Genomic DNA, 13688 nt, shown 5'->3' with positions numbered 1-13688 from the left:
AGATAAGTGAGGGCCTTGCCAATTAAGGAGATGTTGTCTCTGCTATGCCCAGTCACGGCTTTGTCCCTAATGGTTTTGAGGGGCGACTGCCTGACCACCGCTCCCTCCGCGCCGCAGAAGATGGTCACGCAGGGTCGGGGGAAGAATTCACATAAGATCAAGCAGACATATGGTCTTAACCCAAATTGCAGTTCTGCACTGGAGAAGAACAATAGTTTTGTTTAGTTTTGAATTCCGTAAGTACGCCTGCAGAGATGCTATTTTTAGATGTGGCTGGTAGGAGGGCTCAGAAGTGGCTTTGGAACCCTTCCCACAGACAAAGTCAACTGGAAGGAGTCCTGAAGTTAACATTCACTAACACAGAGTGTGTCACGACCTTGTGGAAACCCACTAGCGTATACGTTAACGTGAATTTGCTCTGTTGCCTTAATACAATTTCATTTACAGCTACAAATCCAATTCATAACTATCATACACTATAACTATATATACTCGCAGGACTATTATACATATAATTACAGCTATACCCACCAAAATTAATGTATGATTAAAAATATCAATGTATTTATGTAAAATCCAACAAATGCCATTTACATACTGCTTAATGGTTTGAAAACTTAAAAGTGAACCGCTGTTCTGAAAGGTAAGAAGAAAAGTCAAATTGTGGATTAATGGCTAGATAAAACAAAGAACTTAAATTTCATTTATAACCAACTAAGGCCAGAGTGGTAATTCTAAAAGTTCTCGTTCACCTGTCCTCTTATCAGCCATGCCACGGCTCTGGTCTCCACTCCTAGAATTGTTTTGTCCTGTGAAATGCAGAAGCAGCCCCGAGAGCAGAACCCAGCTCTGCTCCTCTGCTCACGGGAGGATGGCTGGCTGGTGACTGGGTGGCACCGTCCGCTACTTTCACACTTTTGTCTTTTTGACCTTGTTCCTGCTGTATTCAAAATGAATAAACAAGGGAAAGAGGCCTCAGGTATTTCAAATCCTTTACAGAATTATCTGTACTATTGCTAAGAGGCAAGGAAGAAGCCCACAGTTAAAAAAAATTAAAGTATTCTTGATTGAGTGCAGAGTCTCCACTCTCTACAGAATTAAAATAACTTTCTGATACTTATTACAGCATCAAAATTTTAGTTTTAGGACCCATTAGCACAGGGACTGGAAAGAAAATAAGAAATGCTTGAAGTTTAGTTTTTAAAAGCTGGTATTAAAAAGCATGATACAGTAACTGGAAATACATAAAGATGTAAATTTTTGCCAAGACCTGTCAATAATGATTCTTGAGATGCTTCCTCTAACAAGTGATAAGAGATAAGTGTTCTCACTGACCAGAGAACGTGGTTTACAATCAACTGAGAAAAGGTACCAAACTCTACAAAAGCACATTGTGTGTGAGTTTTGAAGAGCGTAATGAAATTAAAGAAGAACAAAGCCCCAGAAATATTACAGCACACCACCATTTCATCACGGCGTTCATAGCTAGAAAACCGCTCAAGAAGTCAACATTTCTATCACTACTTATACTGAAATGCCCTCTCAGTGCAGCGAAAAACCGGGAACAAGGAGATCTGACAATCTGAGAATTTCAGATCCCTTAATAAAAGGACAAGAAGAATCCTGACGGTTCTTTGTAAGAGACAGTTTGCATTTTTTTTCATACTCTAAATGGTGTACTTTGTGAGAAAGCACCTAAAAATGCCTTTTGTTTTGTTTTTTCGCACTTACTGATCTTTTCTTTATCGTTTTAAGGGTTCAACTCAATGATCTTAAAGGCCTCTTCCAAGCAAAACGGTTCTGTGATTTTGTGATTCTGTTCTTCCCAAATCCTAGGCAGCAAGAGCAGTAACTCTACCCTATCGTTCCTGTGATGTTACACAGAACTTACAGTGCTTTACCAGAAGATATAACTTTCAAAACGGAGTATGAAGATTTTGGACAATGACTTCCTTAGAAGGTTCATCTAAAGAGCCAAGTACAGTGATTTCCTTTCAAAAAATATTCTTACCAGTATAAAATTTTTGCCTACATGACCGTTATGGCTTCATTTGAAATTAAGGAGAAAGGATGGAGAAATTAATTGTAAAAGAAGTGGATATATTAACATATAACAACTAAACCACAGAAACGTACAAAAACATCCTCTCCATTCAGAACTTTTAATAATTTTAACTGAAAACTGAGAATATGTGAGAATCAGATTTGATTATTTTCTCAGTCCATACTCTTAAGTACACAATCACTTTTAGGACACCAAAACCTCCAAATATTTTCTAGAACAGCAATATGTTTACACTCATTTTCTGAAGCCACAGACTCAAATTTGAAATTAAATTCTGAAATACTTGTACAGTCATAAATGAGAAACACACTACGAAAGGAAAACAGTTCTGGTCACCCTCTGTATAGGAACAAGTCTTTGCAGTCTCGAGGAGGAGATCTGCGATGTGCATGACCGTGTGATGGAGCTGCTATAATAGCCAGGAATGGGGTCTAAGGTGTGCAGTCAGGACTGGGTTCACTGCCTGCGGTGCTCGACGGAAGGGCTGGTCAGAGCCAGCATCACGCAAGGCTTTCCCCTCAAAGAACGGTGTCCACCGTAACGCCTGCTGCCATGAAATGCCACTGTTCTCTTACCTACTGCTTTAATCAGACTTTGTGCGTTTTTATGCTTCGAAGCCAGTCGTTTTCATTCAAATGAAGCTCTCTTAGGAAGAACTGGGGTTGGTTGTCCAACACTGGAGGTATCGGGTCCCCGGCCAGCGCTGCCCAGGAGGTTGGGGCTGGGATCTCACACAGCATTCAGCATTACAGAAGGACACAAGGTAAAGTCTGGGTTGGTAACAGCGTGGTGTTTCTGCCGACCTATTTATACCCGAGGTGCCTGGATCATGGTGTAATGCCACTCGAGGAGAGGTGTGAAAGCAAACCAAGAGAGCTGCTCAGGGTGGAATTTTGGCCCCACTGAAGTTAACCATAAACATCACTGACTCGAGGCAGTAAAGCGTTCCACCCCAGGCCAGCTATGGTAGTGTATCAATAAGATTCCATGATCGAGTTCAGAGAATAAACAGTTTATGCTGATAAAAGATGAATTTGTAAGTAACTCAGTCTGCTGCAGCTCAAAGGGATGTGACCTTTTCCATTTATCTTGAGCGCACTGATCTCAAGCACACTTTTTGGGGGAAAAATTCAGAAGACAGGAATGCAACTTTGCTTCTGATCTGTAGAACTCTGTGTGCAAATCCGGCAATTAAATATATGCACAAATGATGAACCAAATGAAAGGAAGAGAAAACTGTCCTAACTAATCTTTCCTTTTCTGAGAGATGAGAAATGTAGTACTAGATGTATTCAGCAGCAAGATACTCTGTCTTCAATCGCTGGCTGGCATCCCGAGATACAAGACCGTGACACCATGGATCAAGAACTGAGGCAGAGAGTAATTCACAGACTGAATCAATGGACCATACGACTTTAAGGCTATCATTACAATTGCTTACCACTTCCTTCTAAATTCAAATGTTCTCTAATAAAGCCCATAAGCTGCCACAAAAAGTGACCAGAGCTTTCTCTGTCTCTCCCTCCAGTGGAAAAGGCTTTGTTTGGTGCATTTGCAGAACAAACGGATGCACCACGCATTTTCCAGCTAAGAATAGCAAGAAGCTTGAAGAAGTAATTTCTAAATAAGGACTGATCAGATTCTCCTTTGGTTAAAAGTACAAAATCTAGAATGACTAGATATATGACAGATTAACCTTGTATTCACAAACAGTATATAAACCAGCTAAGTCATGATAACCTACAGATTTCTTTTTTCTGTAAGAAAATTAAAAATGAGGGAAAAATGGAGGTAAAACTACTAGGAAGTGGAACCAAGATATTTACGCCATATATTTCCTTTCTTTTTCGCATGAGCGAAAAGGTGCTGAGTCAAAAAAACTACATTAAACCCACTGCTTTTTGCCTACTCAAAACACCTGGTTTTCCAGTTAATAGCACACTGTGGTCATTATTTCAATATAAAGAAAAAGAAATCATATTACTCCTTCCAGGAAAATCAGAGTTCTCAGTTTCACGATCAAAACCAGGACACTGAGCTGCAGCGACTCGAACTCCTGTGAATCCCGTTCTGCCGTACCTTGCTTAGGCAAGACTTCCTACCGAGCTCGGGCCCTGTGCAAGGACCACAAACAGGCAGCAGGATTCCCTTGCCACACGACCCCCAACACGAGGAGGGATGGGTGAAAGAAAACACCCTAACGTAAAGCCATTTGCTCTTTGTACAGAGACTTTACCTTGTAGGTTTTACATCTTGTATTTTCAGCAATATTCTCATAGTCAATTCTCATACTTTATCACTATTCTCTGCTTCAGTTTGAGGAAATTTGGTGTTCTATAAACTTGGTGTTAGCATCCCTTCTGTGCCACAAAAGAGGCGCCAGCTTTCAGTACATTAAAAATACGCCTGTTTATTACTATTACTTAGTTGTAAGAAGGAAACAGAGCGCGTAGCAGGCGAGTTCCAGAGCTGCGGGCTGTGGGCAGCTGCTGAGTTCAGCGTCCCGCGGTGCGGCAGCGCAGCCGCAATCAGCACGGCACCAGCACGCTGGGCAGCGGTTTGGGGCAGGAAGAGAGGAATACCACCGAATCCAGCTGAAGGAACAGTGTGTTTGGGAGGTGGAATCTAATTACTGGGACTTGGGCCAGAACATCTGTCTAGACGTCTGTGCTCTTGCAAGAATGTTATGGGTTCTTTGGTGGCAAGAAGTGGTCAGGATCTTGGTTTTTCATCTTATTGGAGAGACAAGAGAAGCAAGAGTAGTGTGACTGCTGGCTGCTGCCCCAGGCAGGTTTCAGCAGCAGCTCCGGGAGAGGGTGCTGCCTCTGCGGAGCCATCCTGAAGCACCCATGGCATGTGTCACAGCGAGGAAGATGCCGGTCCCTTGTTCTGGTGGAGTGAGGGGGCCGGATGCAGGACCCGAGTCCATCACATCCTGCAAAGCAGATCGATGACAGCTAGGGCTCAGCTGCCTCGACTTTAACTTTAAAAGCCAAAATTGTACATAATGAAATATTTCATCTCTAATACCGGTGGTGTGTGCAAAACAAAACAAGGTTATGAGCTAGATTTGGCTTCAGTTTCGCAAGGAAAACAAACACAAGTAATAAAATTGAGAAGGAAAGAGCTGGCAGCAGGTAAGTTGCCATCACAAGTTGGTGACTGCCCTCCTTGATGACAGTGCTTTGGCCCCAAAGAGCTGCTCCTGTAGTTTCCTAGCCAAGTCTGCAAGCATGTGGGCAGGGCAGGGAGAGGAGAAGATACTTAGCTCGTATTACAGGGTATTTCTTTCACTTCACTCATTACATCAATTAGACAAAGTAAAAATCTGTGTCTCATCTACAGGGATTTCTGGGATGGAACATTTCCACTCGGTCTTGCATTTTTTTACCAGGGGTTCATCTACGGTGTATCATCTTATTTAATACTGTTGTTCAGACGATAATAGACTCATACAGTAGATGCAGTAGCTTAAAATGTTAATGCTATCAAAATAGATCACCGGAGGTTAATGCTCTGTGTCAAGTACTCAGATACTGAGGCAGCACAGAGTACCAATGCAGCTGACTAATACTAATTGTCCTCCTCCTGCTCCTGTTCAGATGGTCCTCCCCATCCTCCCCCCGAAGCTCACTGCTGGTTTTGTAGCAATGTCCCAGCAGTTCTCAGTCACAGCCCTCCTATTTACTCCCAATTTACTTCTAATTCTTTTGTCAAACATCTTCCATTTCCCCCCAAGGCTTCTTTATCTCTTCACGCTGCCTTACACTATGCCACTTTCCAGCCACTCCTCAAGGAGCAGTGGCGTCACAGGGATTTGTAGGCACTCCTGCATCTGACATCTGACAGTGGCAGTCTATCACTCTGTGGATCAGGGCTAGGAAGGGACACAGAAAAGATTTTTCCCAGCTCCTGTTTTCACCTGGGAAGGACAAGGCCAACTTGCTGTCCTGTCCCATGAGCAGCATCCTGCAACCATCTCGCTCTTCTATAGTTTTAACCACTCTCCCATAGTACTCTTAGATCCCTGCCCAGTGCTGCCTGCTTCCCTCCATTCCTCTTCTGCAAGTCTTGGTGTCCTTGCCTGGAGACCCAGTCCTGGCCAGAGGCTTCACCCTTCTATGTCCTAGCCCTGTACTTCCCTGCACAGCTACCAGGTGCCTCCTGTATAGGGTTTTGATTCCGGCTTTTGTTTCACCTGTATTTCATTCATGGAGGTTTCCTGCTGCTACTTGCTCCCACTGCTTGTGAAGGAGAGGAAGGATCATCTACTACTTGCCCACAACCTCACAGGGCATGGCTCTTGGTAACTGTGGGGAAAATCCTGGGTTGTATCCAGTCTAGCTGTACTTTGCAAGAAACTTAATCACTAAAATAACAACAGAAATCTCTGCTGAGATTTGGACGTATTTGTGAAATTTTTCAAGAGTTTAGACCTTGGCCAGATGTTCGTATGGTTTCACAGGCAGATCAAAAGCACAGCTTGCATATAAAGACAACTCACACCAAATTTCTGATCTTTGCTTGAGAGCGGAGTGACACCAAACCGTACCGACAGAAGGGTTTGACGAATCTGCAGCCCATTCGTGCATCAATGTACTTTTGCCAAACCTTCATCACTAACGATGGTGAAATCACGTAGAAAGTATTTCTGCTAAAAAATTCCTATCTATTTCCCCTCACCTCCTTTCACCCTGACCAGGTACACCACTAATGAAATACACGCAGAGATGTACACACTGCTGGTCTTCTGTTATCATACTCAATCAATAAGAACAATTTAGAGCGGTGGTAACCTCTCCATGCATACTTCCATTGTCCCGAGGGATCAATATAATCAGTATCGCAGCTGGCTGGTGAGAAATAATGAGATTATGATAACAAAAAGGCAAGCTTTCCAAATTTTTTCTTAGTGTATGCCAAAACATCACACTTTTCTATCTGTCCACAAAGGACAAAATAGCAATATTTAAGAATATTGAAAAAATATATAAACAGTATGGTTTTATCTATGATTCCTTGAACTTCAGCTATCTTTGCAAATGCAGTATTTCCTTCCCTTAAAAGCAACTGTGAGATCAGGCTTCTTCATTCTTGGAAAGGGGCCGTACACGATTAAAACTGTACCAAATTTTCCACAGATTTCTCCTGAACAGGACTGGCATCTGCCAAAACCTCGGTCTAGTACGACAGCAATACTTGTCTCTTCACGGCTCAAACCCACCTAAGGGCCAGAGCTGATTAAAGCCATACATTTCTAGTAAAAAAGCCAGATTATTCTAATAGTCTTAGCAGTTAAACAACATGTTTTCTGAAACGGAAAAAGCAGAATCGAAGTTCCTGCCCTCTCCCCGGCTACTCCTCTCGGATCCCCCGTGAGCAAAGGCATTGGCTCTGCACCCCCATCCCTGTGAGTGCCATTGCCACTGTTTCCAGCAGCGTGAGGCAAAGGCTGCCTTTATGGCTGCAATAAAGTATTTTAACAGGTTATCTGGGTCCAGTGCGTAAAAGTAGCTACAGGTCTCTTAGCAGGCAATCACGTCAGGTCTCGCTGGAGAGCAGCTATAAACCAGGCTCAGCCGGACCCAAACGACGAGCTGTAGAGCACCGTTGGCATGTGGACCGTGCTGTCACACTTTATGTACTGACGGAGGGGACGTGGGAAGACTAAACGTTTATGAGAGGAACAAAGATCATTATCTTCTCTATAACATATATGGGAGCACTCATGTTTACTTACAGCACCAGGAACAACTCCCCTTTAGCTAGCTAGTTAAATAAATGGATTATATACGAATCTTACCTGGGAGGAAATGAGATGTCCAGTTCATACAATCTGTCTTTAAAGACTGAGAGCTCTCTGTCAAATTCTAAAAGCTATAAAAGATAGAAATAAAAGTATTCACTCTTTAATGTTGAACTGAAGCAATCTAAAAATACTACATTATATAAAAGGAAATAAACAGAGACTTTGATAACACTGCTTGAGGCGTATCTATCCCTCACATAACAGTTGTAAAAACATAGTGCAAAACACTCAGGACCATTTGGATACATAAGCAGTTCAGTGAGAGAAGTGTTCAAAACGTTCCTTTTCATCTCAGTGAAACACGTCACACCGGCTCTTCACAGCAGGGACCTATATGTACACTTACTACTTCAAGACGGCTCATTTTTTTTCAATTTTTATTAGCAATCTTTTCAAAGATAAACCAGATAGTGTTAAAGACGCACAGCAAACCCATATGCTAATCAGCCCACAAAAATGCCAGCAAACGATCACATTACTTCATATTATCTTCAGCTCAGAGGTGTAGGTACAATAAACACGAGGATGCGTACATCACTCTTCCAAAGCAAAGACAAGCTGTGGTTTGGTACACCTATTTTGGGGGGATGCAGGTCAGGTAGCAGGAAGAGGGATATGTGACGGTAGGTGAAATGCGTTCCCAGGCAGCAGCCGAGATAGAGCACCAGAAGCAGGTATTTAACAGAGACGTTCATAAGTCTGGATTCAATGTCCGTAAATATTAGTCCTTGCCAAATCTGTTTTCCCCCGGACCTCTAGAGAAAATAAATACCTGCAGTCTTTTGTTCATGAACACAAACCCGCTCATAACAACTCAATGATGATCATCTGCGTTAAACCAGTAATTGTTCTGATGGACATAAACGACCTCATTCCAGAACCGCGGCTGGTGTTAAGCCTGACGTCGGAGTGAATTAGCGAGTTAAAAGACAAAAAGCTCGTGATCGTCACTGTTACTGGCCGTGGCTCTAAGTGCCACTTTCTGGTGTGACAGGCGTGTCATCCGAGCAGGATCCCGCAGGATGGCGGCGTGTTTGCCCGCTCTTCATTAATCATGTCCCACCTCACAGCTGTGCTGATACCATTGTATGAATGGCAGAGGTTCCCAAAGAAAGGAGATTGTGTCCCTCTTTCCCCTCTGCCGCCTCATAAATCATTCCTGAAATGTGCAATTAGCAGCTACTTGTACACATTAATTATCTGTGTGAAAAGCCGCTACCTGAACCACCTGCCCTGCTGATTAGCTGCCTCTCCAAGGCCCACCCGGCTTGCTTCAGTTTCTAGGAGCCGTGTTGCTCTAGGTATGTGCTCTCACGTGAGGATGCCAGATCATGGGCAGCTGTCCCCGTGTCAGTGCATCTGACACCAAAATGTGTGACGGTACCCTGGAAAAGATCTTGCAACACAAGTAACGGCAGAGAGCTGGTACAGGTTTTAACATCTGATCAAGGTGTTTGAATAAATACTTATAAAACACCTGGGTGGAAACCTAGGTAAGTATCTAATAATACGCTCAACTCCAAAAATGTCGGGATGGTTCAGCCACTATTCTTACCGAAGTAATCCTGCGATACTTCAGAAAAAACTGCTTTATCGTGCACGTTTCCAGCCTGAGGTCCTGTATTTGAGTATGTACAGCGAGATGGGGAGCCGCAATGCAGGCACACAAACCGGCTGTGAGAACAAGCACTACCACCCCTTCCCACCGCAAGAGCTTCCACCTGAAAGATGTTCTCTGCCCAATATGATTCTAGCATAGGGAGAAAATCCATCAGCCCCAGTTAAAACTTCTCTTTGAAATATATGTCTCCTAATACAGTGCAAATACATTTTTCCTACTGTTGTCAAGTAAACAGATCAGAGCAGGGAAGTGGAAGCGTTAGGAGAAAGAGGCTATTTCTGAAGTGTGAAAACCGCAAGGACTGAATAAAAGAACAATGCGCCACAGAACACAATGGTATAAATTACTCATGGGCATTCCAAGGGCTGGCCCTGCTAAATAGATGCATTGTCCTCTCACACCAATTCACTCCTTTGAAATTTCATACATTCAGATTGTTCTTGCTATGATGATATTTAAAACTAAATGAAGGGTCTGGGGGACTAAGCATTCCAACCTGCACTGTTATCCAAAGAGTTTCTGATGGGTTTAACTGCTCAGTTGGTTGTTTAGTTGTGTCTGTGCTATGCAGATGAGCTGCTGACACTGGTGACAGAGAGGACAGATCATGGAACAAGACTGTATTGTGTGCTGTGCTCTCTATCAGCTCCCCAAGGTTCCCCAGGTAGAGGGACATCCTTAACCTGAAATGACAAAGCCCAAAACTCACGATGACCCAGCTGGAAGCCACAGCACAACTAGGTGCCTAGGAGAAACATTTAGGGAATGCTTCTTGCAAACAGTTCATCCTCGCATGTTAAACAGTTAAATATTTTAACTAGATTACTTGCACAGACTTTTATTTCATGCTCTACTTAAAATTACTAATTTAACAAATTATTTATTTTTTTCCTAGACATTAAATCCATAACCTTCTGTTCAAATGTGTCCCCGTACTATGCCAACAGCCCTCTGCTCATTCCTACGCCAAGTTATTTGTCAGGACTGCGTGGTGTGAACCCACCTCACAGCTTTTCTTTTTTCTGTTACTTTTTTTTTGGTATGAAAAGCACCTGGGTTCTCATTTAAGCCCGTAATCTCAAAATGCAAGATCACTGGTGAAAAAACAAGGCGATCTTATCGTAGCTCTTGTCGCAAACAGTTACAGAAGTTACTTTCCCTCCAGGCAGCTTAGCAAGAGAAGGAACCTGCCGTGGGCATCCTCTCGTTGTGTTTGCTTGCTGACACGTACAGGGGTGTTCCGGAGCTCCTTGGCACTACGGAAAGTCAATGAAAAGTAATACAGGCCAGGTACTGAGAAGCAGTCAGACTCTCACAGGGTCATGTCTTTACTTTTAAAGCATGTAACCTTGTGTTTAAAAAAAAACCACCTGAAACATATTCTATTCATGGCAATTTTCAGCACAAGCTGCTCATTTCCATATTGCGCACTGAACATCACTGAATAATGTCACTGTTGTAACAGTAAACATGAGGATGCCTGTCACTCTGAATGCCTTAAAAATGACAAAGAAATGAAGTTCAGGGCCTAAAAATCAATATATTGTTCTATTTAATTTACTCATTATAAGATCATCCTTAAGAATCACATCTTCAAGGTGTTACATGACATGCTGGGGTAATTTGCTCAAATTACACAGAGATTTTAAAACGCTGCGGCTGAAAGTTAATTTCAGAACTGTATGTCACAGGCAGTTCAGAAGACTCTTTTTTTCCCCAACTCAATTCCTCCACTGTAGTTATCCCTGAACGACAGCAAGGATGATGCAGGGCCTGTGTTTTACCTGCTGTAACCACTGAGCTGCCAATACCACGTCAAGATATTTGCTCTACAATGTCCAGTGGACGTTTGTTTAACATCTTCCAAGTGAGGACAGGATCCCTACCTAGGAGTCATGTATCTGTAGGTGGTGAATACCCCAGGAGGCACAGAGCCAACACGCCCCGGGAACGCAGCCACGCGGTCTGTGTCCGAGGGCACGCAGAAAAACCTCACAGGGCAGAAGTGGATCTCTAAAAACGGGCTAAACTGATTGATAGGGTTTGGCAGTCTGAAGGTAGGTATTGCTGTTCAGCAAACTTCACGAGCCAAAGGCTGCCGTCAGGTTGTACACTCGAGCTCCTGCTGACCTGCATGGGAATTGGCTTGGTCTCAGTGAAATTCTCTTTGCTGAACTAAAGAATGGCTGCGTTTGCAGTAAAGAACATTCCCCACTGAATTTGAGCAGGATTAAAAGCATACGCTGCCTGTATCAGCGGCAGTGCCCATCACCTCTTAGGAGAATTACCAAAACTCTCAACCCTCCAGCAGAAGGCCATTTCATTTTCCCCTCCCTTCTTCTCGCCACCACTCTGACGTACATGCGTGTTTAGGGACACGGTGAAGGAGAGGCAACGCACGGTACGGGACGTGCGGTCCTGCACAGGTGCTCTCTGCACAATCTGTCCTCCACCCGGGAACAAAAAATCGAGCAGGACTGGTCGGATGGTCTCGGTACTGGGCAGTGCCTCCCATGGGGACTCCAGCAAGGCCCCTCGCCCCGGGCTGGAGCTCAGTCCTCGAGCTCATGGGGCACTAGGTGGTTAAACAGTGTGTGCTTTGGCCAAAGAGAACAGTTATCTGGAATACTAAATTTCAGTATCACGGTAATCAAGGGATTTTAACAGAGTTTACCCAGTTGTAGCAATTAAGGTGATTCTGCTTGCTTCAGTTTAAAGCGATGAGGCACTCTGCAAAGGTCACTGGCCATCGGCATGCTGCGATGGCCACCTTGGCTAGAAGCACACACATATGAACCCTTTAAAACAGGGCAACTTAATTCAGTCATTGGAGTAGAACAACGGCAATTACTCATCAAGACCTACAGACCAAAGTCAGAGCACTGGTAGATCAGAAGGTGATATTAGCAGCATTTATCAAATCCATCTGCAGGGCCCACCAGAGAATTCACAGCTGTGAAAGCGAAATGAAGTTTCGGACCAAAAAGAGGAGATAAGCATACAGAAATGACCTTAGAGAATTCAAATACGTGGACACTGGTCACTGTAACCTCTTCTGCTGGTCTTTTCAGGATTTTTTTCACGGGACTTTGGAAATACAGTCATTTTATCCAGACTTCCAGTCGAAGAAAAATATACAGCAACTAATTCAGCAGTCTAATGACTTCAAATAAAGGTCCATGGAAATGCTGATCCCTCCCACTTATCCATGAAAATGTCCTGCACAGCCCTGCTCTGGCCTTATTTTAAAGCTACTGTTTGCTCTAGCTATTCTTTGTAAAATGAGCCACTGAAACGTATTTTGAAATTTTAATTTTCCTTCACTCATAAAGCCGTATCATGTTTCACAACCCCCCCCGAAATTACAGAATATAAATGCACCCCTTACACTGCTTTTGTAGGTGACGATGTAATTTGTCTCAGTGTCCTGAATGGAGGTCTTGCCAGATCCTAAACCCCTACATAAATGTGCATATATGGCACACACAGAAACTGCACCAAATATACTTTTCTTAGCTCCCTGTGCCTGCACTAACTCAGAAAATCTCTGATTTCAGCAGAAGCTCCCCCAGGAAAACGCTGTTGTGTTCCTGTTCTGACATTATGCCTCTCTCTCTCAGGAGACATTCCAATGGCTTAAAGGACATGGACATTTTTCTAATGAGTATTCCAACTTTTTCAGAAAACTGCTCTGGAAAACGCATTTAAAAACAGTACTTCTGTTGCGGAAATATTTAGATTGCCTTAAAAGTCTAGAACGAGCCACCCTTCCCCGCTGTCCACACTGAACCGCACTGCCTGTGGATGACCAGAGTAATTACTGGAGACTGCTACTGGCCCTGTCTCGTCAGAGCTGCTTTTCTGTCCCCGTGCCTGTCCTCTCGCATCCCGCAGCTCTCATCCTCCTCTGACCCACCACACTGCTTGGCAGGGTGGAGATGGCTGCAGCTGCCCGCCGAGCACCACAGGTCCCTGCCCACAGAGACACTGCAGGAACAGGGCAGTGATTTTGCGAAGCGGTGACGAGCTCAGGGTGGGCAGGGCAGGGCGAGCGGCCGGCACACTGCAGGGGAAGGTGCTGGATGCTCAGGGCTGTCAGCGGGCACTTAACAAACACCCCAAAGTCTGTGCGCTGCAGCGTGTCTCGTTCTGAAAGTGCCTTATGATGTCTGTGGGTCCTGTACCACCCCCTG

General features: G+C 43.9%; 1 protein-coding gene across 1 annotated transcript in view; it reads right to left on the bottom strand.

The window, feature by feature from the left end:
- The window catches only part of INPP5A (inositol polyphosphate-5-phosphatase, 40kDa), a gene marked incomplete at its 5' end in the record, with an annotated part of 101165 nt that overhangs the window by 16362 nt on the left and 71115 nt on the right, over nt 1-13688 (bottom strand). The window contains one exon of the mRNA XM_010142409.1: nt 7869-7942. Coding sequence (XP_010140711.1) covers nt 7869-7942 — 74 coding nt within the window. The remainder of the gene's footprint in view (nt 1-7868; nt 7943-13688) is intronic.

Source organism: Buceros rhinoceros, unplaced genomic scaffold, assembly GCF_000710305.1.
Source record: "Buceros rhinoceros silvestris isolate BGI_N320 unplaced genomic scaffold, ASM71030v1 scaffold17188, whole genome shotgun sequence".
In the NCBI taxonomy this organism is placed as follows: domain Eukaryota; kingdom Metazoa; phylum Chordata; class Aves; order Bucerotiformes; family Bucerotidae; genus Buceros; species Buceros rhinoceros.
The sequence above is the reverse complement of the archived record's forward strand: the minus strand, read 5'-3'. Positions and strand labels throughout refer to the sequence as shown.